This window comes from Chaetodon auriga, chromosome 19, assembly GCF_051107435.1.
Source record: "Chaetodon auriga isolate fChaAug3 chromosome 19, fChaAug3.hap1, whole genome shotgun sequence".
Lineage (NCBI taxonomy): Eukaryota > Metazoa > Chordata > Actinopteri > Chaetodontiformes > Chaetodontidae > Chaetodon > Chaetodon auriga.
This window is the reverse complement of record NC_135092.1, coordinates 4,924,302-4,946,221: the sequence shown is the minus strand read 5'-3', so window position 1 is coordinate 4,946,221 and position 21,920 is coordinate 4,924,302. Positions and strand designations below refer to the sequence as shown.

The 21,920-nt window shown below is 41.4% G+C and overlaps 4 protein-coding genes across 8 annotated transcripts in view; 3 read left to right on the top strand and 1 right to left on the bottom strand.

Moving 5' to 3' along the window:
• sh3bp2 (SH3-domain binding protein 2) overlaps positions 1–8,033 on the top strand; it is a 28,790-nt gene extending 20,757 nt beyond the window's left edge. For 3 of the 4 annotated variants that reach the window (XM_076757411.1, XM_076757410.1, XM_076757408.1), the window contains exons 4-13: positions 906–1,023; positions 1,302–1,369; positions 2,376–2,461; positions 2,551–2,628; positions 2,938–3,685; positions 3,817–3,934; positions 4,888–4,943; positions 5,282–5,357; positions 6,037–6,096; positions 6,225–8,033. In XM_076757411.1, coding sequence (XP_076613526.1) covers positions 906–1,023; positions 1,302–1,369; positions 2,376–2,461; positions 2,551–2,628; positions 2,938–3,685; positions 3,817–3,934; positions 4,888–4,943; positions 5,282–5,357; positions 6,037–6,096; positions 6,225–6,362 — 1,546 coding nt within the window. In that variant the 3' untranslated portion in view covers positions 6,363–8,033. The remainder of the gene's footprint in view (positions 1–905; positions 1,024–1,301; positions 1,370–2,375; positions 2,462–2,550; positions 2,629–2,937; positions 3,686–3,816; positions 3,935–4,887; positions 4,944–5,281; positions 5,358–6,036; positions 6,097–6,224) is intronic. The other variant, XM_076757409.1, reaches the window with a different exon arrangement.
• Positions 1–21,920, top strand: part of kcnv2a (potassium channel, subfamily V, member 2a) — a 206,224-nt gene that overhangs the window by 123,528 nt on the left and 60,776 nt on the right. The window lies entirely within an intron of this gene.
• vldlr (very low density lipoprotein receptor) overlaps positions 13,469–21,920 on the top strand; it is a 61,656-nt gene continuing 53,204 nt past the window's right edge. For both annotated transcript variants that reach the window (XM_076757644.1, XM_076757643.1), the window contains exon 1: positions 13,469–14,009. In XM_076757644.1, coding sequence (XP_076613759.1) covers positions 13,937–14,009 — 73 coding nt within the window. In that variant the 5' untranslated portion in view covers positions 13,469–13,936. The remainder of the gene's footprint in view (positions 14,010–21,920) is intronic.
• Positions 19,222–21,669, bottom strand: LOC143338134 (uncharacterized). Its single transcript, XM_076758313.1, has 2 exons — positions 20,595–21,669; positions 19,222–20,474 (listed from the first exon to the last, which is right to left on the bottom strand). The coding sequence occupies exons 1-2, from the start codon at positions 21,602–21,604 to the stop codon at positions 20,084–20,086; spliced, it is 1,401 nt and encodes a 466-aa protein (XP_076614428.1). The 5' UTR covers positions 21,605–21,669; the 3' UTR covers positions 19,222–20,083.

Sequence of the window (21,920 nt, the reverse complement as noted above, 5' to 3'; positions counted from 1 at the left end):
CAATCAGTTATTAGTTATATGTAAGGTGTGTTCAGACACTTTTTTGTGACTGTACATACATTAATACATATTAAACTGTATTTGAGGAAGTTGTCTGAAGCCTGTGGGGTGTGTTTGCGTTTAAATGTGCTGTATTTATATGGAAGTACATTTAAATGTTGCATAATGGAGCTTCCAGTCATGCAATCAGCTCATGCTCAGCTGCACTCGGGTGGTTAATTTCTCATTTTAGCCCCATGCTGGCACAATGAAACGGTTCATTTCCACGCAATGTTTTATTGGTGAAGTCAAGCAGTTTGTTAAAGTGACAGCATATCAAGGAGAGTTGATCTTCTGTGATGATCAGTTGTTCCTCCATTGTATTTAAAGTTCTCTTACATAGTTGAATGGAGTAGAAAATAACTCATTCATCTTTTTACAGAGGAATCAAAACCAGTTTGAGTGGTTGTTATCAGGCTGCACTCCTGTCAATCACTGGACATTAGAATAAAGCTGAGCCTTTCTCAGCTTCCTCACATCACACTGCTAGGCACCATCTTAGTTTTTGAGTAGTGGTGAGCAACAGCAGGAAGTTTTTCAAGGTTGAATGCACAATGAATGGCATCTTGTTGCATCTACAGTGTTTGTTTTGAGCCAGTATTAGTGAAAGTTAAAGAGCGGAACAATAAGACATTTCATTCAGCAGTACCATCTTCTCGTACCAACTTGACTATGGATGTAATCCCGTCGATGACACGTCACAGCAGCTGGACAGGATAGAAAGTCACCAGTAGAGGTTGTTCATTAGTTTAGTTTGAAATTCTTGTCTTATCACAAAGATGAATACAGGCTCAAACACAGAGCTCAAATCTGCATATTTTCCTTCATGTGCAGAAATATTTCATGACACGTCTTCTCCTCCACAGAGTGATGAGAGCAGCAGAGGAGACAACGTCCAGTAATGTGTTTCCTTTCAAGATCGTCCACTTTAGTAAGAAACACAGGACGTGGTTTTTTTCTGCAGCCAGTGAGGACGAGAGGAGGGTGAGAACAACCACATATGTACTCCCTGCATACTGTATGTGTGTGTGTTTGTGTGTGTGTGTGTGTGTGTGTGTGTGTGTGTGCGTGTGTGTGAATAAGTTCAACCAAAATACCTTTTATGTCTTTGTCCTACAATATCAATATAACTTTTGTCATCTGAACGCCCCCAAATAATGAAATACCAAAAATAAATCATTCAAATGACACTTGAAGTGCACATGCACACACAAACACATACACACACAAATACCTACTATACCTTGTTTTTGCCTTTGCAGAAATGGATGCGATACCTGCGCAGGGAGATCGATCACTATAACGACAGAAAAGAGTCCCACATTCCAAGGTAACTTCGGCACATCACATCATATTTCACAACACAATGTGGTGTCAGACAACTCACAATATAGAATACCTTTAATTTAGTCAGTCTGGTTGTGTTGATGATATAAAAAAGTGAAACCTCAGGACTATATGTGATAGAAAACCCATAGCACAAATGAAATGGAAATAAAAATGCAATGAAAAAAACTTTACATAAGTGCTTCCAAAAAATACCTCGGCCACCTGAGGGTAGCAACAGCGACAGTGCTGCTTTTTCCCAGCAGGATAATGGCACTTAAAGCACTCCCTACAAGGAACTAATACTGCAGGCTCATTTCTAATGTATGTAGGCAATTAAATAGCTTCTTGTTTTTGTTTAATAGTCTCCCAACCTGGAGTTTTTTTATTCAGAACCCATGCTGTCATTGGGACTGGGGATAATAAAAGCTCATTTTATTATATTGAGTCTCTGTACTGCTGAGGCTGCACAGATCTTACAGGAAATATATTTACTTATATGAAAACAAAGTCAGGTTTCTTTTCCTAACCTTAACTAAAATATTATTTTAAAAGTTTTTGGAATTTCATAGAAATGCAAATTTGTTGTATTAGTGTGACAAAAACTTTGACAACATTTTTCTGTTTTGTAATAGCTAAACCAGCATTCACTGGCTCATTGGTTGAGTTACAGACTTAAAGAAGCCCAAATGTTTTTGGACATGTTAGCTTTTGGCTAGCTGGTAAACTGGGATAGTAGATGACACAATGAACAACATTAGAGAGAATAAAAAATGACAGCATCTTTTTGTAAATGAACTCATGATGACAACCATCACAATGTTGGAAGATCAGCTAACTAGCTAGCTTGAAAACTGTCTTATAAACAATAATGGCTAATGGCAGATAGGCTAGTGGCTAAAAGTTTTCAGATTGCAAGTTAGATATCGACTTCATTTCAACAATTCTATCTGCACATTTCTATCTATCTACAGTATGTATTCATGATAACATCTTCTTTGTTGCCATAGCGACTCAGATTCAGATACTGACAGTTTCTATGGCACGATTGAGAAGCCCATGGACATTAAACACCCCATCGATAACGCAGAAGACGGTAAGACCTTTTCAGTGAACACGTACGCTCAACACACACATTACACTTGTGTGTTATTAAACGGGGGTATCTCTGCTGTACGTGCGCAGATTATGGTGAGGATGATGATGATGATGACGAAGAAGACTATCTGAAGCCGGACAGTGACTGCTCGCCGACATCTTCAGGTGACGACACACACACACGCTCATTATTTCAGCTGACCTGTACACAGTCTGTTACAATAAAGGCAACAGCACAGTAATCCTCAACTATACAGCGTCAAAACTGAAAGTGATGAGGTCAAAGGTCACATACAGAGACCCAGACGCCACAGTGTCAGTTGCATCAGTTATGAATGCTGTATGTATGTAGCATTTCCAATTTTACATATACAGTGCAATAAACATTTACAGAAACAAAAATTCACAAAAAAAAAAAAGGCCAAAACAATAAAACAGGCATTTATTTCATTATTTATTTATTTGCCTCTTCAGGTCGACCCACGGGGCCACCCCCCTCCTACCCTCCTCCCCCAGTGCCTGCAGCCTTCCAGCCACGTCAAGAATCCAGTGCAGGTTTCCACAAAGGTCCACCTCCTCCCATTCCACCGCAACACAGAATCCCAACCAGCGCACTCCCCAAAAAACCCCCACCCTCCATCCCTCCTCCCTCCATACTGAAGGACACCAACAAAGGCCCGCCTCCTCCTCTCCCTTTCGCCCCTCACCTGCACAAGACCTTGTCTTCCGCCCCACCGCCTCCTCCTCCCCCCAATGCCAAGAGAGGTCTGCAGAGCAGGGCCACATCCATGGGGGGGCCCAGTAACGACAAGAGAGACTGGAGGAATCTGCCGGCCATATCAATTCAATCCCCCGCCACTCTGCCCATCTGTGACCAATTAGAGACCAGGATGGTCCTAAATGGTCCAACCCACTGCCCCCTTAATGCTGTAGGGAGCCAATCACTGAGCAACAACTACCACGGGATGATGAGCAACCACCGCAGCAAGCCGAGCCTACCGCCTTCTCACTCCGCAAGTATCGGGTCCCCCCTCAGGTCTACGATGTCCCTATCTCTCAACCAGACTTCCCCCGGCCACCCACCGCTGCCTGGCCACCCTCCACTCTCTCCTCCACTTAAGACTGGCCTGCACAGTAAGCCAGGGGTACCCAAACCTCCTCCACCAACAGTCAAACCCCAGCTGCCTGCAGCCAAGCCCAAGCAGCCAGGAACTCCATTTCAGTAAGCTGGACTCAAGCACAGCAAACATTCAACACAGAATACTTTAAAAATAGCAGAACAGTGTCCTCTGAAAAACACAAAAAGAGTCAATCTGGTTGTAGTCACCTCAGTAACATGTGTTTTCCCCCCAGAAGAGCATCTCCAGACGGTCAGAGTTTCCGCTCACTGGGAGATGAGACGCCGGCAGAGTTCAGGAGGAAACGAGACAAACACAGCGGAGGAGACGAGTCTGATGAAGACTATGAGAATGTAAGAGAGACTGAAGTGATGTGACCGCTGTCACTGACCTTCACCACAGGCCTCTGAAGTACTGTGCATATTGCTTTAACCCTCATGCACACTGCAGGACTATGATCACCTCTGAGTTGCTGTGCTGCTCACACAACAGGAAGTTATTTTTGTCTCTGGTGTTATGTTGACTGAAGGAGCACAAACTACACAACTGACCTCAGACCCAGTGTACCAATTTCAAGATTCAAGTATTGAAGTTGAGAAAATAGTTTTGATGAAACATAAAAATGTAGTAAAACACAAAAACAGAAGACTTCATATTTTAAAACAACAACTACTTTACTGGTCATCCTCTCCACTCCAGCTGCCATGTTTGGCTTAAACCTGAGTTGTATGGACTCAAATAAGGATCAGTAGATTTCGAGCTTATGAAATGATGTTCAGAAGTCATTTCAAAGTAAATCAGCCTCAGATCAGGTGTGTGTGCGTGCGGGCGTGCGTGTGTTTCTGACATAAGCTACTTTCAGACCAGTTTAATTGGGGGCAGTTTATCCAAATGGGGACAACAGCCGTGCCCCCAGTTTGGAAAAAAATAAAAATGTTTTTGGGTCTGTGGTTAAGGTTACATTTAGGTTAGGGTAATGGTCAGGGTTTGGCAAGTAGTGGTTATGGTTATGGTTGAGGTAATTCTCCAGGAAATTTATTTAAGCCGAGGTGAAATCCCCAAAAGTGACTTATAACAGGTGTGTGTGTGTGTGTGTGTCGGTGTGTGTGTGTGTGTGTGCGTGCATGCATGTGTCTTTGGGTGACTTTGCACATTTTAGCTACAGTATTCCAGTCTTTTCTACAACTTCAAATATTAACAAACTTGAATTTCTAAAACAGATTGGTATGTGTGTTTAATATTTCTGAGCATGTGATCAGTGTCAGTGTTGATTGAATTGTGCTCAACCAGGTGTTCCTCTCTGCAGGTGCAGCTGCCAGACTCAGTGTTCATTGACACGACTGAAACCAGCTTCGTAGAAAAGTAAGACCAATGCACTTTTTATAATCCAGAGCTGTAAACTGAAATATTCCTTCAACCAGCCACCGCCGTGCTGCTTTGAACTGCCCTCTAGTGGCCAATAAGATCACTGCTTTTTCTTTCCGCTTCTAGTCTTTCAGACAGTGTTTGTTATTTCCTTTATTCATGAGGTACTTTCTCTCATGTGTTTTATCGAAACCATTTTAAATCTGAATTCAAACCACGAGGAAGAGATAAAACACATCTGCTGCATGGACAGTTCATATCAGTATGTGTCTTATCAGTGATAACATGTGTCTCTGTCGATGACCTGTAACCTGTGATGATGTTTGTACCTGCAGGTTATTCAGAGAGAGCTCCGACCCTCCACCGGATGGTCTGTATGGTATCCGAAACTCAGGAACCAAAACTTCAAAGGTAAATAATAAAAAGCTACTGTCATCAGTGACTTGCTAATAAGCAATAATAAACATTAAACACGTTAGTTATAACTGACTTCTGATCTTATTGATTCGTAAATCTGAACAGACCTAAAAACTATACTTGTACACTGATGTCATGACCATTTTAGCCATGCTAGCCATGTGTCTCTGAGATGGCCATGCTGGTGTGTCTGACGCTCCAACACTTTGCTCCACACTGACATATTTCTGACTTGACCTCTAGCACCACCATGAGGTCAAAAGTTTCATTTTACCAATACTTTGGTTTATAACCAAAAGTACCTGCTAACCTCAACTGTACCGTGCCTTTATCAAATGATTGCATGTTAACATTTAGTGCATGCTAACTTTTAATAAATGTTAGCAGCTACTGTAAGATAGACATGCAACATAACATGCTGATGTTAGCGGTTAGCTCAAAGCACCACTGAGCCTGATTACAGCCTCACACAGCAGCTGGCATGTCTGTGGACTTGACAGATGCTGGACAGTTAAACTCATTTAGAACAATATTATGAAAAGTAAAAACTTCAATATCTTGTGTCATGTTTTCTTTATTTTCTTAATAACTGATGTTTGAGATACTGATGTAAAAGTGATGTAAAACATCATCTGATCCTGACACATAAACATCTTTCTGGTGTGTCGTCCAGGTGCTGGTGGTGTGGGATGTCAGTATAGGCAAAGCCAGAAACTACCGACTGTTTGAAGAGGTGAGACACCTGCTGCTCTCTGCTCCATTTTCACTCTACGTACACATTTAAACTCATTCGTGTTAAGAAATGAGACATAATGACAATGCAACATTAACATCTCCTGTTCACTGTGGGTGTTTTGACAGGTGGACGACATTTTTCTGGACAGTGAACTGACCTTCCCCAGTCTGCCCGCTCTGATCGAACACTACCACAACCATCCTCTTCCTCACCACGGCTCGCTCTGCCTGCAGAAGCCCTACACAAAGACAGGGAGCACCTGAGCGACACGGTCAGCTTACGAAGATACGCCTGAAAGCAGGACGGAGGCTCAGAGACGTCTCTGCAACTGAGACCTGTCTCATCAAACTCGTGGAGATGAACTCACTCACACAGATGAAGTCACGGTCACAGTATATTACAGCAGATCAGGGTGGAAAAGAAATTAGATCATTTTTCACCTGCTGCTGCACCAGAATGCACCATAAACCAGCAAGGACAGAAACTTTTTAAACTTAAGGTGCTTTATGTGCACCTTATATCCATCATAATGGCATAAAAATTCAGTAGTTACTTGCAGTTACTGGAATATTATTGATCATACTATTAGACAAACTATCTGAATGCGGCAAGCCATCCTAATCCTCTTTTGTGCACTGAAAACATCAGTTACTGTAAATACATGTGAATTGTTAAGTTAAGTTATGACAAAGACAAACCTGTTGTAAAAATGTAGCAAACTCTCTAATGGACCAGAAATCTGAATTAATCACACACCTGCTCTGTTTTTGCAAACTAAACCATCAGTGTGAGCAGGAACGTGTGAAATGAGCACAGTCCAAGGGCCAGGCTGGTCAGTCAGCCAGGTGGGATGTGTTTTGGCCACAGAGGGGCGCTGTGACACCAAATAACACCTAAAAAATGTGTTTACTGTGGGGCCTTTGTTGATGTTCACACTCAGTATTGTGTGATGGATTTCAACTGCCAAGAAAAGTGCTTAAGACTGCAAGCGTGTTGATGTTAATTGGTGGTTTTGTTTTATTCTCACATAAAGGACAATTAAGTAGAATCAGTCATGTGGCATTACAGTGACATTGAGATAACGCTGAAAAACAAACTCACATTCAGAAATCCAGTTATCTCCTGTTGAAGCACACCAGCCTGCTGTATGTCACACAGACACAACAAGCTGTCCTAAAAACTTACAGTGCATTCCTGCCAACAACTGGAGTGAGACTGTGGCACACTGTGGGATACACTTACCTCTGAATGCTCCTCTGGAGCCATACTAGCATAGTTGTGGGTTAAGTGAACTGTGTGTTGACATCTCTCAGACATGGGACACACTTGGCTACTACCTGGTGGTGCATGGCAAGCACTTTAGTGTTAAAGAGCAGTCGTGTGGGTATTGGGGCACACCTGTGGTCTCTTATCTTCTCATCAAGTGACGCAAAACCATTCGGATCTGGCCAGTTCAGGAGGAAATGACACAAACATGTGTCATGCCAAACAGATGGAGCAATGTCTTTCTATGTTTCAAAAGCCCTCAGCCTCTTGTCCACACTTTGTACCTCTATTATCTCTGTGCAATCAACATAACATTTATTTAGACACAAACATCCTTCTCGTCCAGGTGCAGAGTCCAAAAACTGGAATTGTGATTTATGCCTCTCAAAGACTTGCAACACTGTGGAACACTCCTCGAAAAAATTCTGTTTTACTACTGTGGAAAAAATCCAACATTTTCAGTTGAAACTGGTTTTGAAGAAAACATCTCACTTATTAACCAGAAATAAAATCAGACCATAAATGGTTTAACGTGTCAGAGCGAACATGAACAAATCAGGTGCATTTTTGTTCTCACCTGCAAATACAGTTTGTACAGCACTGATTTTACTGTTGTAAATCACTCTATATTTATATGTAAATGCTGTATGTACTGTAAAAAAAACAACATGTCTGTAAAAATGTAAATATATTGTTTTCTACATAAATATATATTGAGTATGTATGACGGGTGACTGAGCACTTCCTGTTGTTTTGTTGTCTTCATCTAAACTCTGAGGCGGCAGCTTCACAGACCACAGGACACCACTGTCTAACTCAGCCAACGGAAAAAAGATAGACGATAATTATGATTGATAATTATTTATTTATTTAGTCTATAAAGCGTCAGAAAATATCTACAGATGTGCAATCCTCACATTTAAGAAGATGGAACCAACAGCGGATTGTTTGTCAAAGTAGTTGGAAATATTTCCTGGTGATCAGGACAAATCGTTTCACTACTGAGCGGATGTGTGATTTCTGGTCACAAAACTCAAAGCCAGAAAGCAACAAAACATTAACAGAGATGCATAAATGAGTTGATTTGAGAATTTGGGTCAGATCCTGCATCAAAATGTTTGTTGTTCGGCAGCCAACTCTCAGATGTCAGATGCTGGAGCTTCATTAAGTTTTCAGTCGCTGCTCGCTGCTGCATGTCAATGACAGAGAAACCTTGTAGTGAACTATTTCCACTTTGTAACAGTATGTTTTTGGATATCACCTGCAAAACCAAAATACTATAATAAATCCTACATAGTATACAATATATTCAATTACTATGGAGCCTGCTGTGGTATGACCTCGGCACGCAGAACTGTCCATGAAACAACAGTGAAGGCACACAGGAAGCAAACACGTCATCCTGGAGGCCTGTTCTCCTGCAAAACTACAATTTAAAGTTAAAAACACTGACGATACAGCATAAATGAATCAGTGTGGAGGTAGTTTGAGTGTGACTTCTTCTTCACGTCATTTGAGCGCACTAAGCCATGACGGCCCGTTAGTGTCCCCAGTGGTCAGAGAGCAGACAACAGCCAGTGCAAAAATTGTTTAAGAAATACAAATGTGGCCATAAGGGGGTGTCAATGAGTCCTTTCCCAATTCGAAAACAAACTAGGACAAACCACAAAACAATAGGATTTATACTTTATCAGCAGTATTTTCAAGCACTATGTCATGGTTGCAAACAGTTAAAACTTTAAGGATGAGGGTGAACTAAGCTTATCTACAGGAAGCATCATGAATCGTCCATCTCCAGTGGCCAAACAACCTGCAGAATTATTAAAGGTTTAAGCCATCCCAAGATTGGCCTATTTAAACTGTTGCAGTCAGGGAAGTGCAAGCAGTCACTGGACCTGAACAGGGAGGCTGCAGGAGCTGCTCCCCCCAGGGCATCTGAATCCAGAACAAGGACACTGCCAGGCTGCCTAATAGACTCCACCGCTGATGCTAACCTGCACCCCCGCCCTACACCTGCAACCCTTTAATAGCTATACCATATTCAGTATTTATACATACACAGATTATATATATGATATTATTTATGCCTAACACAGGGGCAATAAGCATCTCACAACACAATGTAGAGACATGTGACACGTAGAAGCTTGAAATGTGAAGCTTGGAACATGACTTTGTACCAAGCAGCACTTCATCTTTGTTTTTGCAGTTGGAAGCAAGCCAAGTGCAAAAGAAGCTTCCCAGAAATTTCAATAATGTGAAGTGGGATGTCCCAGTAAACAATCGATCAAAGTAAACACTGAGTGTCAACAACAACAACCTGAGAGGTTCGTGTTTCCAGATGAGGATAACCAGCTTTGAGTGTCGCTGTCTGTGGTGCTGAACAGCACACAGAAATCACAGCAAGTACCAGACTCATCACTAAACAGAGTCATAAAACAAAGGACTGGATTTCAAGTTCACTGGGATCCATCCATTCATTAATCTTCATGGATTATCTTCACAGCTCGGCTTTTTTTTCTGGCATTGTTATTATGTTTGTGTTGTATTCCAGCATCACTGTGCCCTTTAACACAGACAGATGTCATTTGTGTTCAAAAATAAAAGGGAAATTTTCGTGAGGAAAGTCACACTTCGCATCTGATTTTAGTCAACATGGAAGGAAGACACTCCAAGGGATGACAAATCTGCAGCTGCTTTCTCAATTTTTCAAGTAAAATGTATTACTTCAATATATCTCAGTGTTGTTCCAATGAGTGGAGTCATTTTGCACTAGGTTATAGCTCATTTTGGACAAGAAGAAGCATTCTGGTGTGGCATTAAATCACAGCCAAACCTCCTCTCCCTTCTCTGCCGCCTCCTCTAAAAGCTAAGTAGAGAAAATAAAGATCCAAAAGACAAGGCTAGCAGCTCTCCTTCACAGAGGGATAAAGGAGCTCCCCCTTTGGGTACGAGCATCTTCATAAACCTGGCCCAGTTCTGGGCATGATTAAATATCTGCTTTCAGCCAGCGGTGAGAGTCCCTGCAGCTTCCTGGTGAGATGAGGATAAAGCTGTTTGGTGTGGGGAAGTGTTGATATCTGTGGGCTGTGTGTACTTCTCTGCCTTGTAAATGTCACTTCTCGGTTGGATTTTAAGTCCTATTTTTCCATGATAAGATGAAAATGAAAAACTGAAACCTTACCGGGGGCCTGGTTTTGTGAACCATCTGTAGCTGAGTTCCTTGATAAATCTCAGTTGTTGTTGTTGTTGTTTTTCCATAACCAACTGTAAAGCTGCAGTTTCACTGCACTGCTGGACTCTTATCTAAGACGTCTCTCTGCTGTCTGTGAGCCACTCTGCATGGACAAGCATCACAACAGTCAACGTGTCCAAATCATTAGGTGTAAAGCCTTAAATCTAATACGTGCTGCAGTGGTCTGCACATGATGCTACTGTATTTCTAAAGATAGCATCACCTTGGTAACAACATAACGCAGTCACACTATAAGAACACTGTTATCTAGTCAGTTTTTACCTGGAATCTTGTTGCTGTGGTTATCTTTTTTTGGTGGCAGGTTTCTGCAAATGTAAAGAAAAAAAATTGCTTCTGGAAAACCATCTTCTTCTTCCTCTTTTGTTCGCACAGGACAACATGCATGTGGGGGGAAAGTGGCTTACATGGAGCCATCTGGTACTGGCTGACACTCTGCAGTGACATCTGTCTGCCATGTTTGATTAGGGATTTTGACAGCACACAAACTTATTAGCTTTTTAAAAGCAGCCACTGCAGACTGGTTAGTCACACAGTGACAGTGGCATGCACAGGGTTTTGTCTTCGACAGCATTTTTTAATCATGATATCTCTGCTCTAACTAGACATTTCCTTCGTCCACTGTTTCCCCAAAGTGACAGGCCAGGTGTCTTTTTTCAGCCTAAGTGCTCCTATGGTTATCTAAAGCCACTCTTGCTGATCTTGGTGGAAAATAAATCTAAAACTTAAACATATACCGTAAACCTGTGTGTCCTTGCAAATCAGAGGTGTTTGAAAGCTTAGGCTCTCAGTACCTGCAAACACAGAGTCACTGCAGTGGAAAACACTTTAAGTGAGTTCAGAACTATGACTTGACAAGCTTTGATTACACGTTTTCTTAAGAAAGAAGGTTCTCTGGAGAGTCTTGACTCTCAAACTGTGCATCCTGGGAATGTTTCTTTAAAAATCTGAGTTCACTGCAAGTGAAGCCAGAGCCAGCAGACGATTAGTATAAAGACTGGAAACAGGGAGAAAAAGCTAGGCTGGTTATGTCCAAAGTTTGCATCCAAACACCAGGATGTGTTCACATTGACATGAACATGCTTAAAAAAAATGCAATCCTCTCATTTGTCTCATTGAGTCCACTGTGTTGGTGCAGCAGCTCAAACCTTGCTTTGCTGCAGTGTCATCCAGCAATGCACTGTGATGGCCTATTAAATATGTGCAAACACATACAGTATGAGAGATTAGATCACTTCAGAATGATGGCTTTTCCACAGCAGAGGATAAAATGATTGTCGCTGTTATAACTTTTCTGTCTATGACTGAACAGCAGAATTAACCTAATATACCTGCTTTTGATGATGGAAACCCACATAGGCACAGGGAAGGCCCTGGAATCGAACACAAAACTTTCTAGTGTGAAGCATCAGTGCTAATCACTGAGCTATCTGTTTTACTGTGTGTTAATGATCAACAACTGTATTGAGCTGCAAATATAGTGGGACTATTTTCTGCCATGGGAAAATAAAAACTCTTGTTGTTTCTAATTCTTTCCCCCAGCCATAGAGCTGATTATAGCAGCCGGTGAGCCTGTAAATAACAATTTCCCCCGGTTGTATTTCACAAGAGAGTGGATTTTGAACTGTTAGATCTGCAATCGGTATGTTGGTGTGTGTTTGGAGGTGACAGACAGAGACAGAGACACTTCCCCATACAGAATTTTACAGTGGTTTTTTTTCTTTCTTCTTTTTTTTTTCAGGGAATGTAAAAATCTGGGGCAGAATGAGCCTTGGGGTGTATCAGCAGCCATCAGCCATCACTGAAGATGAGGTTCAATCCTCTGATAAGAACTATGAGAGCCTATGAAACCTGGCAGCACGCAGCCCCCTGGAAAATCCAAAGGCCTGCTGATCAAAATGGGGAGAAATAGCATCAGACAGACAGAGGGACAAAAATGTAAGAGCTGGGTTTGGTTCCAAGATTTGGTATTCAATCTTTGAAACACGAGACATCTGCTCCTACAAAATGATTGGAAATTAAACCCAAACTGAAAAGCTGAAATATGATGCTTTTGAAGTGGTAGGCACTTTAAGCCTTTTGCTGCCAAAATGATAACACATTTAATCTTCTGTCATTTTGACACACTGAATAAAGAATGTCTGTTAACTGCGACTTTTTCTATTTGTAAAAAAATACATAATACCTCTTACTGTAGATATGTGCTCTTGTAATAATCAAGGACGTGCCCACAGGTCCTGTTGACAGTAAGTCAGAGAATCTTGGGAAATGTATGCAAATTTAATTTTCCATTATCCTGTAACTACCACTTGGGGTCACAGTGGCCACTGTTAAGCAAAAACATGGGCCGTTTTTAAGTGTTACTTATGTTCACGTGCAAATAATTGATATTTCAATTTCGAGAGAAGCTGAAGTAATTAAAAAGTACAGTTTGTGGTAATAGGAAACTATTTTTGTCCTGGTGAGGCTTGAATATGCAATTTCTATACAGTATATTGCTGCTGTTCTGGTGAAAGTTTACAGATTTTGCATTTGAACCGATCACCACACACTATTGATTACATTGATTAACTCTGCCTATGTGGCTGAAGGTGAATGAGTGTTTCTGAAAGCAGACTGCTAGTTAACTAGAATGAACGGTGGACATTGTAATTGATAAGAAAGTTGATCAGTGACACTTTTGATGAATGATTGTTTTCCAATAAAACCTTTCACTGATCACCCATCTATGTATCTAATTGATATTTCCTTTTATTGTATGTAAATAAAATCTTCTTTATTATTTCATTATTCCATGCGGATAGTGAAGGGTTAACATGTGCCAAAGACGTACTGAAGGAGGAAAAAAAAATCCTCCTCAGCTGTGACGGGCTCTGTAGTACCACTAACAAACCGGTCACCAGGGCCGCTCGTTACCGTCAAATTAAGGAAATGGATTTCAGCCCGAGAGGAGAGAACGTGAGCCTGAACGGCCCTCACGGCGCGTGGTTGTAGAACGAGATCAGAAGGCGCGTGGTCTGCGCGGCGGCCACCTCCGTTTTATTCTCACCACTCCTCTCAGGGCACAGTTCTCTGCAACGCGTGCAGCTGGTCGGTCGGTGGCGTCGGCAGCAGCGGCCGTTCTCCTCTCCTCTCCTCTGTGTGTGTCTGTGTATGAGCGCGCGTATGTTGTCGTGTGTATGTGTGGTTTGCGCGTGAACCGGCAAAATCAAAGAGCAAGCAGGCCAGCGCGAGCCAGCGAGAAACGCAGGCAGGCAGGCAGGGCAGAGAGGCAGCCCGCGAGCGCTCAGCTAGCAACCGCACGGTGCACTGCGAGAGATGGTCACGTCCACACAGGGGATCCTTCTGCTGCCGATGGTAATATGTCTCCAGCACTGCATTTACGTCCACGGTAAGTCTCGAATCCGCTGTGTATGCTTGTGTATTTGTTGGCTTATATGTGCTCGTGTGTGCGCTGGGAAACGCGCACTGTGTTCGGTTATGTTAGCTAACATTACCGAGCGGTTACACATTACACCTGTCTTGACTACTCCTTGAAGGAATGACCGTGCTTGGCTACACCTTGGGCTACTCAACCTTGCCCTTCTTCTTTAAAAAGAAACCAATGAATTAGCGTCTGTAGGGGACTAAAACGAGACATTTGCTGCTTTGTGTGTTCTTTTAATGTATTTTAGGAGCGTGTTCGTATTTTTAAACTCGTCATTAATTTAGCTTGGGTGTTTTAGCTCAACATCTTTTTTTCTGGAAATGAAAGGGAAAAAGGAAAAGGGGGCTGGAAAGGCCCATGTAGTTTGTGTTGCCTGCTGTACAGCGTCTGCTTGTCGTTGCTCATTCATGGCCAATTAGCCCTGCGGTCAATTAATTTCACCCTGAAAACACGCAGCCCTTACGAATAAACCCCTGCTTCTTGTACTGTGTTGACGTCTATTCATGCCCTGATCTCATTCACTCCCATTGTGGGATTCTCCTCTGCCATCACCACCCCCAGCGAGGTCGGTAATTTATTTATTTATTCCCTAAGTGGAAGCCGACTGAGGGAGAGGGACGGCGGGGAGAAGAAAAGGGGTTACAGTGGATTGCTACGGAGCGATAAAATTGACAGCAGGGGGGAGTAAGCAGCACCGCAGTCCCTGGAGGGCAGCAGCAGCTGAGGGCATGGAGGAAGAGAAGGGACCGCGGCCAATTACCGACCACAGGTGCTCCCAATAAGGGCCTAATTATGAGCGAAGTGGTCAAGGTGGAGTTTTTATTACCAACTGGTGGTACTTGCAGAGCAATTTGCACTAGTGCAGCAACTATGGAGAATTTCCACTATCTATTAATCATTTTTTAATTAATCGCTGTTCAGTAAAATGATGGGAAATAGTGAGAAGTGTCAGTCATCTTCATGGGGCTTGATTTGTCCAACCAACAATCTGAAACTTATGTATTTAGGTTAATGATACAAAACAGAAAAGCAGCAAATGAGTGCTGAAATTATAAGTCTATACACTGACTAGTCGAATGGCTATTTAACATCCAGCTTCTTTGATAATAGATTCATTGTCGTTTTGGTCCATTGGTTGAAATGATGATAAAGGACTAAATGACTAACTGTACTTGCACCCCTGCAGAAATTCTTCACTTTTGAAAATCTGGAACCAGCAAATGTTGATATAGCTTGGTGGTTGGTTACTTGAAGTCCTCAGTCGATCAAGAAAAAAAAAAAAAAAAAAAAACGTTTTGGCACTAATTCACATTCTTTTACTTTTTAATACCATTTACTACCAAACAAGTCTTTATTTGCCCAATATTAAATGTATCATCCAGTGATCTTGCCAACAGGTTTTGATGCAGGACTGTCACATAAAGTGAAAAGGTGGAAACATGGTTTGCATTATAATTTAAAGAGGCCTCTCTTGGTCAGGTTAAATTGTGATTTTTACTTACTTTAGTTACATAGTTTTTTTGCCCACATTTTGCCACAAAGATTTGCAACAATCCAATGAGTTTATTATGTCCTGTTCAGTGAATGAAATGTGTAAAATGAAATCAGTCCTGTGTTGGGGCTCATTGCTGACATTGTGGAGATTCCTTTCGGGTCCCAGGTACATAAAATATTTACACAACTTTGGCATAATTTTATTAATGCAGTTCCTAATCACTTCAGCACTAGTTTGCATGTAGGCTAAATTATAAAACAGCTCAAAAAGGCAGAACGAGCTGTGTTTTGCTGCCTGTGTCTTTCACGGATTTCAGTCTCTTGAATACCTACCATGGAAAATGGCCTTTAGGGGAAACAGTGAATCAAAACTAGTGCTTGTAATGTGCACACATTCCCTATACATACACCCACCACTATCACCACCTCCTTGTCATTCTCGGCTACAAACCAACCCCAGACATGCATGGTCTGCGCACACAGATTGAGATTGTGCGAGTCTGTTTGAACAAGACGTCACGCAAATTAGATAGCGGCAAGAGCAGCAGCAGCAGAAGCAACACTGGCCTGATTAAAATGGATGTATTTTTCCTCCACGGTTACTGTGATACCATGCGCTAGACCCAGATCCTCAGCTATATGAGGAGGGGCTGTGTGGGGGTGTGCTTGGTTCTTGAAGTGGGCGGGGTGGTGGACAGAGGGAGGAGGAGGAGTACACTGCAACCATTTCTGTTACTGGGGAAAATTGCATTACCATGACCTCCAGTGTGACAGCATTTATATAGCCCACAATGATCTACTATTTTGGGAGGTAGACGGTTCATTGCAGCTCCATGCCTGTTGAATCTGCGGTTTCAAACCCCCAGGGAATTTAGCAGTTGAATGATTATGATATGAAATAATCTGGAATTTCAGGCTTGTGCCTTCAGTTAATAGCTATATCAAGATAATTGGCTCTTTAAGATAATATAAAGCTTTTTAATCAAAACATTTACTTGCATGACAGTGATAAAAAAAATATAAGATGGTGTGCTGTACAAGGGCCACTCTCAGGAAAAAAGAAAAATATGTGATTTGAAAAGTGAAGTATAGAGTATTTTGAGAAAGTCATTTAGAGGACTCACACTGGCTTGCTGTTTGACAAACATTGGGAAATAAAAAAAAATTGAGCAAGAGGTCCAAACGTCCTCCCGTGTTTTCTATGTGGTACTGAATTCACCAAATCATTTTTAGTTCACATTTTTGAGGTCTTTCCAAATGGTATCCTGCAGCCACAGGGGGAATGTTGCTGCCCCTAGCTCTCCAAAATCCTTGCCTCTTATTTTGTCATCCTGAACTCATCTTGTGCTAATGTATGCAAACAACAGCAAAAAAAGGCACACAAAGGATTTTGAAGGGATAGAGCCCGTGACATTTTTCATAATTTTTGACACGACAAAGTGGTGAAAGCTTCCTGGTCCAAAGTATGTAGCAGCAGTGTACAGTTTGAGGAGTTCAGACTTAAAACGTCAGCTAAAATTTCTGACACTGCAGGGAGAAGGAGAACGCTCTCAGACAGGTTTGTATACTTCAGGTTGCAATTGAATTCTGTTATTGTGCTGATTGGATCAAAGTGCAGGGTGGGCAGTTTTCCAGACAGCAAGTCAATGGGTTTCTGTAAAGACCCTGGAATAGTAACCCAAGAGAATACACCCTTGAAGAAACCAAACACCAGAATGTATAATTCCCTGCAATTTGGGGTCTCGGTTACAGTGAATTTCCATGTTACACTCCATTTACTACATCTTACATTTGCTTTACACTACAGCAAGCCATTATGCAAATCATGTTGTTTTAGATTTCAACATGTATTTTACCTATTGTTCCAGGCATGTTAGATTCTGTTCAGCTCAGTACATCCGCCGGATTTTGGTTAGCAGAGGTGGTAAGTGCTTTCAAAGAGTGAAATTTACATCATTAGGTAATGCTGAACAGACTTTTCAAATCAGTCTTCATTTAATCTGCATTATCGTCCAACAATAGCTTAACTTAAAGGTGTAATATCTAACAATGTGAAGCAATCTGTATGTATATAGGATAACTTAAAGAAGTAGAGCCTCCCCAAGTTTCTGGGTTTCCAGTAACCACTTGTAGTTTGATCTCAATGGAGTGGACTCTGGGTGGATTTTCTATGAAAATCTAAAGAATGTGCCATGATTGTGAACTCCCAAGCGCCTGGCTTGCCTTTCTTCTGCTCCCCTACAGCGGCGACGTTGTGCAGCAGTAGCTAACGTTAGGTTAACCTTGGACTCAGCTAACGTTAACAAATGACTGGCATCCACCACAACACAAAGTCAAAGCTAACATTGCTGAAAAGCATGTGAAATGTATTGTGATGTTGTGGTTTTAATGGCTAACATTAGCTTGCCTACTAGCTAACTTGGACGAATTACTACAAGCCAATGTAGCTAAATAACTGTCTTCAGTGGATAATATCACCTAATTCATCCAGATACTCAAGGGTGATCTGGCTTGTGAATTGGTCAACTTGCTGTTTACAAGTTACTCATCAGCTAGTGTTACAAAGCAACCTTTACAGGATCCATGCCACGAAGCTATATTACAGCTAGCTGGCTAACCTTAGCTTGCTTGCTCGCTAATGTTATTGCAAGCAAAATATTATTGGAAAGCATACATTTCACTTTCAGCAAATGAAAGTGATGGTGTTTTGCAGAGTAGTCATAGTTTTCCTACCGACAACATTTCAATATCCTATTTCTTCAATTGAATATTAATTTTTACAGTCAGATGGGTTTTATTTTGAAGTTCAGTTAAATATTCAAATGTAGAATACTCCTTGATAGCCCTATTCCAAATACGATTATAATTTATTTTCTGGCATTGAATGCAGGATCTTGATTGCAGTTCACTTAATGGCCATCAGTGTCATTAGTGACAAGGATTTTCTGAAAGTTCCAATTAGTACTTTTCGTGTAGGGCCCAATGATTTCCACGATGCAGAATTTGATAGTAATCCTTGGCATTATAAGTGTTATATCCACAGTGCCTAAGCCCAATAAACAGGAAAAAAAACCACATTGCTAGAATGAATGCTGAATGTTATGGATTATGCTACCATATACTACTGGTACCAGGACCCCAGTGTCTTATCAGCACAGCTCTGGAGCTGTTCTTGTAAATTACTAAAACATGGGGTGGCCATTGATGGATGGATTGGGGAGTCAGCAAAATGTACTGCTAGAAGAGTTGACTGATATTTGCTTCATCTGAAAGCCCTGCTGCCCCTAAATGATACTTCTCTGGTTCACATGGTGATTTGTTTTGATCAACACTAAACTCCGTTTCTGTCTGTGTCAGCATTAAATGTACGTCAGCACTGAGCAGTAGGTCAGGCTGACCAGATGAGTCAGGACTTTAATGTTGATGTGAACCATTTTCTTCGTCCAACAACTCGTGATGATGGCTGGTGTGTGTACTTCTAACCTTCCTAATATATTTTAGAATTTAGAAACTGGAGTGTGTAGTGGAAAAGATACTTAATACTGTGAAAGGTCACACCACTGGTATGGGTCATTTTTCTTATGAAATTGTATGAATTTGTCAAATGCAAGCTTATTATGGAATGATGTTTTTATGCCGGTTATGGCATTAGTGTGGAAGTAATAGTGCAGTTGGGTCAAAGACGAAACCAGGTTTTCAGTGCACCAAAAAATAAAATTCGTGCACAACTATAATATTTGTCTTTTTTGGGTACCTTGGACTGTCTAGTTCTTAACTTTAATATTTTTTAAGAAGTGAATTGTGTACAACATGTGCTTTTACTCTGTTTTTTAAAGGGTGGCCCTTAAAATGTCATTCAGTGTAATAAAACTTTTTTTTCCAAAACAATATGTATGCAATCACAAAAATGAAATAAGTCAAACTACTTACTAAAGTACTATATGTAGAGTGATCATTAGAAGTATAATGATGCGATAGGTCCTAAGTCTCCATATTATGAGACAGTCATTAATCTTCCAACAAGTCACTTCAGCCCACTTCCTCACATAAAGTTGGGAAATGGAAAGGAAAATCTATTCAAAATCCATTGTAATTCACGTGTTGGTATGTGTAAGTGTGCATTATTCTAAACCAATACTTATGAGACATGTACTTCATTTTTTTATGCCAATATGGGCATTACACCAATGGACCACAATGGTTACACCAAATGACCAAATGACGTGTTTTTATCAGAAGCTATGTAAATTGATACAGATCACAGCAATGTTATTATTACTCTTAGTATACCACAATATGCACTCTCCTAAATACATGACAGAGACCAATTTTGAAAAGAAAATTGTATTTATTATTTTTAAGAGCATGTAAGTTAACAAAAATGCTGCAGGGTATAACAGTGTAAAAAAAATGTGAAAAAAAACCTTGAAATTGTAGACGGCGGCTACAACAATCTGAAGTCTACATTTATACAAATTAAATCTTCCACAATAATGGAATTTTCAAATGATATAGGTATGCCACAATTTATGGCTTAGCATTACTTACACACACTGTGTTGCTGCTGTAAACTTGTCCCAGTCTGATTTGACAAGTTTGGACTGCCTCATAGTTAAGGGCTCTGGCTCAGATATAACAGCCTTCACATCTGATCTGAAATAAAAAACTTTGTCTGCTCTTTCTGGCCACACAAAAGCATTCTTTCCTGTTGCACACTGATGCATGCAACTGACTTCCATCTCGTGACCTACGACCTGCACCACCTGCCCAATAAAGGGCTTGTCTTCATACATTACAATGACAAATTTGCCACTTATGTCCTCGATATCATCTGTTTTCTTGTAAGCAGCTTCTCTTTCAGAATTCTCTTCCAAGGGAGGAAGTTGGTTTAGGTCAACATGGGTTGGCTCCTCGCATGCACATTGGGTATTGTTCCTGTGGCAAAAGCAAGAGATTTCCCTGTGAATAATTTGTCCTACCCCTGTCGTTTCCACTTGGTGTAATCTGAAGGTGCCTTTCACTATTGGTAAATGGTCAGGCACTGCTTCATCATACCTTGTCACATCCTCTTCAGTCACCCAGAAAAACCGAACATTGGATGGCGTTGTCTGAAGGAATGTGAAGAGGTCTTGGGGTGTTTGAATGTCGCCTCCTTTCTTCACATGGCCATCAGCCATCCTTTTCACAGCACCCCCAACACCATCCGGAGCACCTTTTCCATGGCAGGCTTCTGAGAAGTTCCAGGTCACCTTCCTGAATCCATTCAGAAATGGCAAACTGCTTAGAAGATAAAAGTTGCCTTTATTGCGGTACTGGGTGACTGGGCCATCACTCATGCAATGAAGGGTGGTGATTGATGCATGCTTAGTCCTGATGTCATCCAAGACAGGTTTCAGATGTGCCCAGACTGCTTTTTCATCATGCCGTAGACAATCTGAAATGGTGGCATAGGACTGATAGCCACTGGCTGTATAAACAACACATGTGTGTATAGTGGCCTGCTGTCTATTTGCACCAAAATTGATGGCCTGGATCTCAGTTTTGAGTTTGCACCCATAGTTTTCAGAGAAGTCCATATGGACGACAACCTCCTCTTCAGATAGGCTGTCCTTTAGCTGCCTGCATTTCTCTGCCTGACTGATCCAGTTAAACTGGTGTCTTGCCAATAAGTCAATTTTGGTGTTGAACAGTTGGACCAGGTCTTTTACTGTTCCAGGCATTCTTTTTTTCAAGTAATGTGGGACTTCTTTCCCACTTTTTAGAGTCTTCTTCTCCTTGACAAACTGCTCCCACACAATCTCCTCTGTATCATCACACACCTCAACTGCTATCTTGTTGTTACATTTTGTGCAGAGACGATACATGCATTGTTTGTTTTGTGGATCACAAACAATTGTGGATATAAGGTGAGATACACTAGATGTTCGTAGTATCCCTCGTTGTTTCAGTCTTTCCACCAGGAGGCCTACATTTTCATGATATATGCATGCGCATGTGTTGCGATCAGTGGCTCGAGGCTCAGTGATGTGAAATGGCCGGAGACGCAGGAACTGTCTATAGGACATTGTGTTTTCCTTGGCCACCTCTGCATTGAAGGAGCTGTGTAGATCCTTTAAGGTGTGTGAAAGGACACGCCGCTGCCTTTTCATTTTGTTCTTTGTAATGGTGTCCTTCTTCCCAGGCAAAAGCCTGCTGTTCTCATCACGGGAAAGAAAAGCAAACACACTCTTTCTCCTTGAAACACTCCTTTTTTGTGTTTGTGACACCATTTTTTTCCTTTCCATTGCTGTTTTCCCCTTCTTTCTCTCCCTGTGGAGGACCATCCTAATTTGTTCATATCTGTGTTTTTGTTGGGCAAGCTGTTTCTTGAGTAATGCCACT

Excerpts from the sequence above, each read along its gene's own strand:
- LOC143338134 (XM_076758313.1), bottom strand. The coding sequence starts at position 21,604 with ATGTCCTATAGACAGTTCCTGCGTCTCCGGCCATTTCACATCACTGAG. Across the intron at positions 20,475-20,594 it reads ACTGAAGAGGATGTGACAAG|GAACAATACCCAATGTGCAT; the intron begins GTATGATGAAGC and ends CTTTTGCCACAG.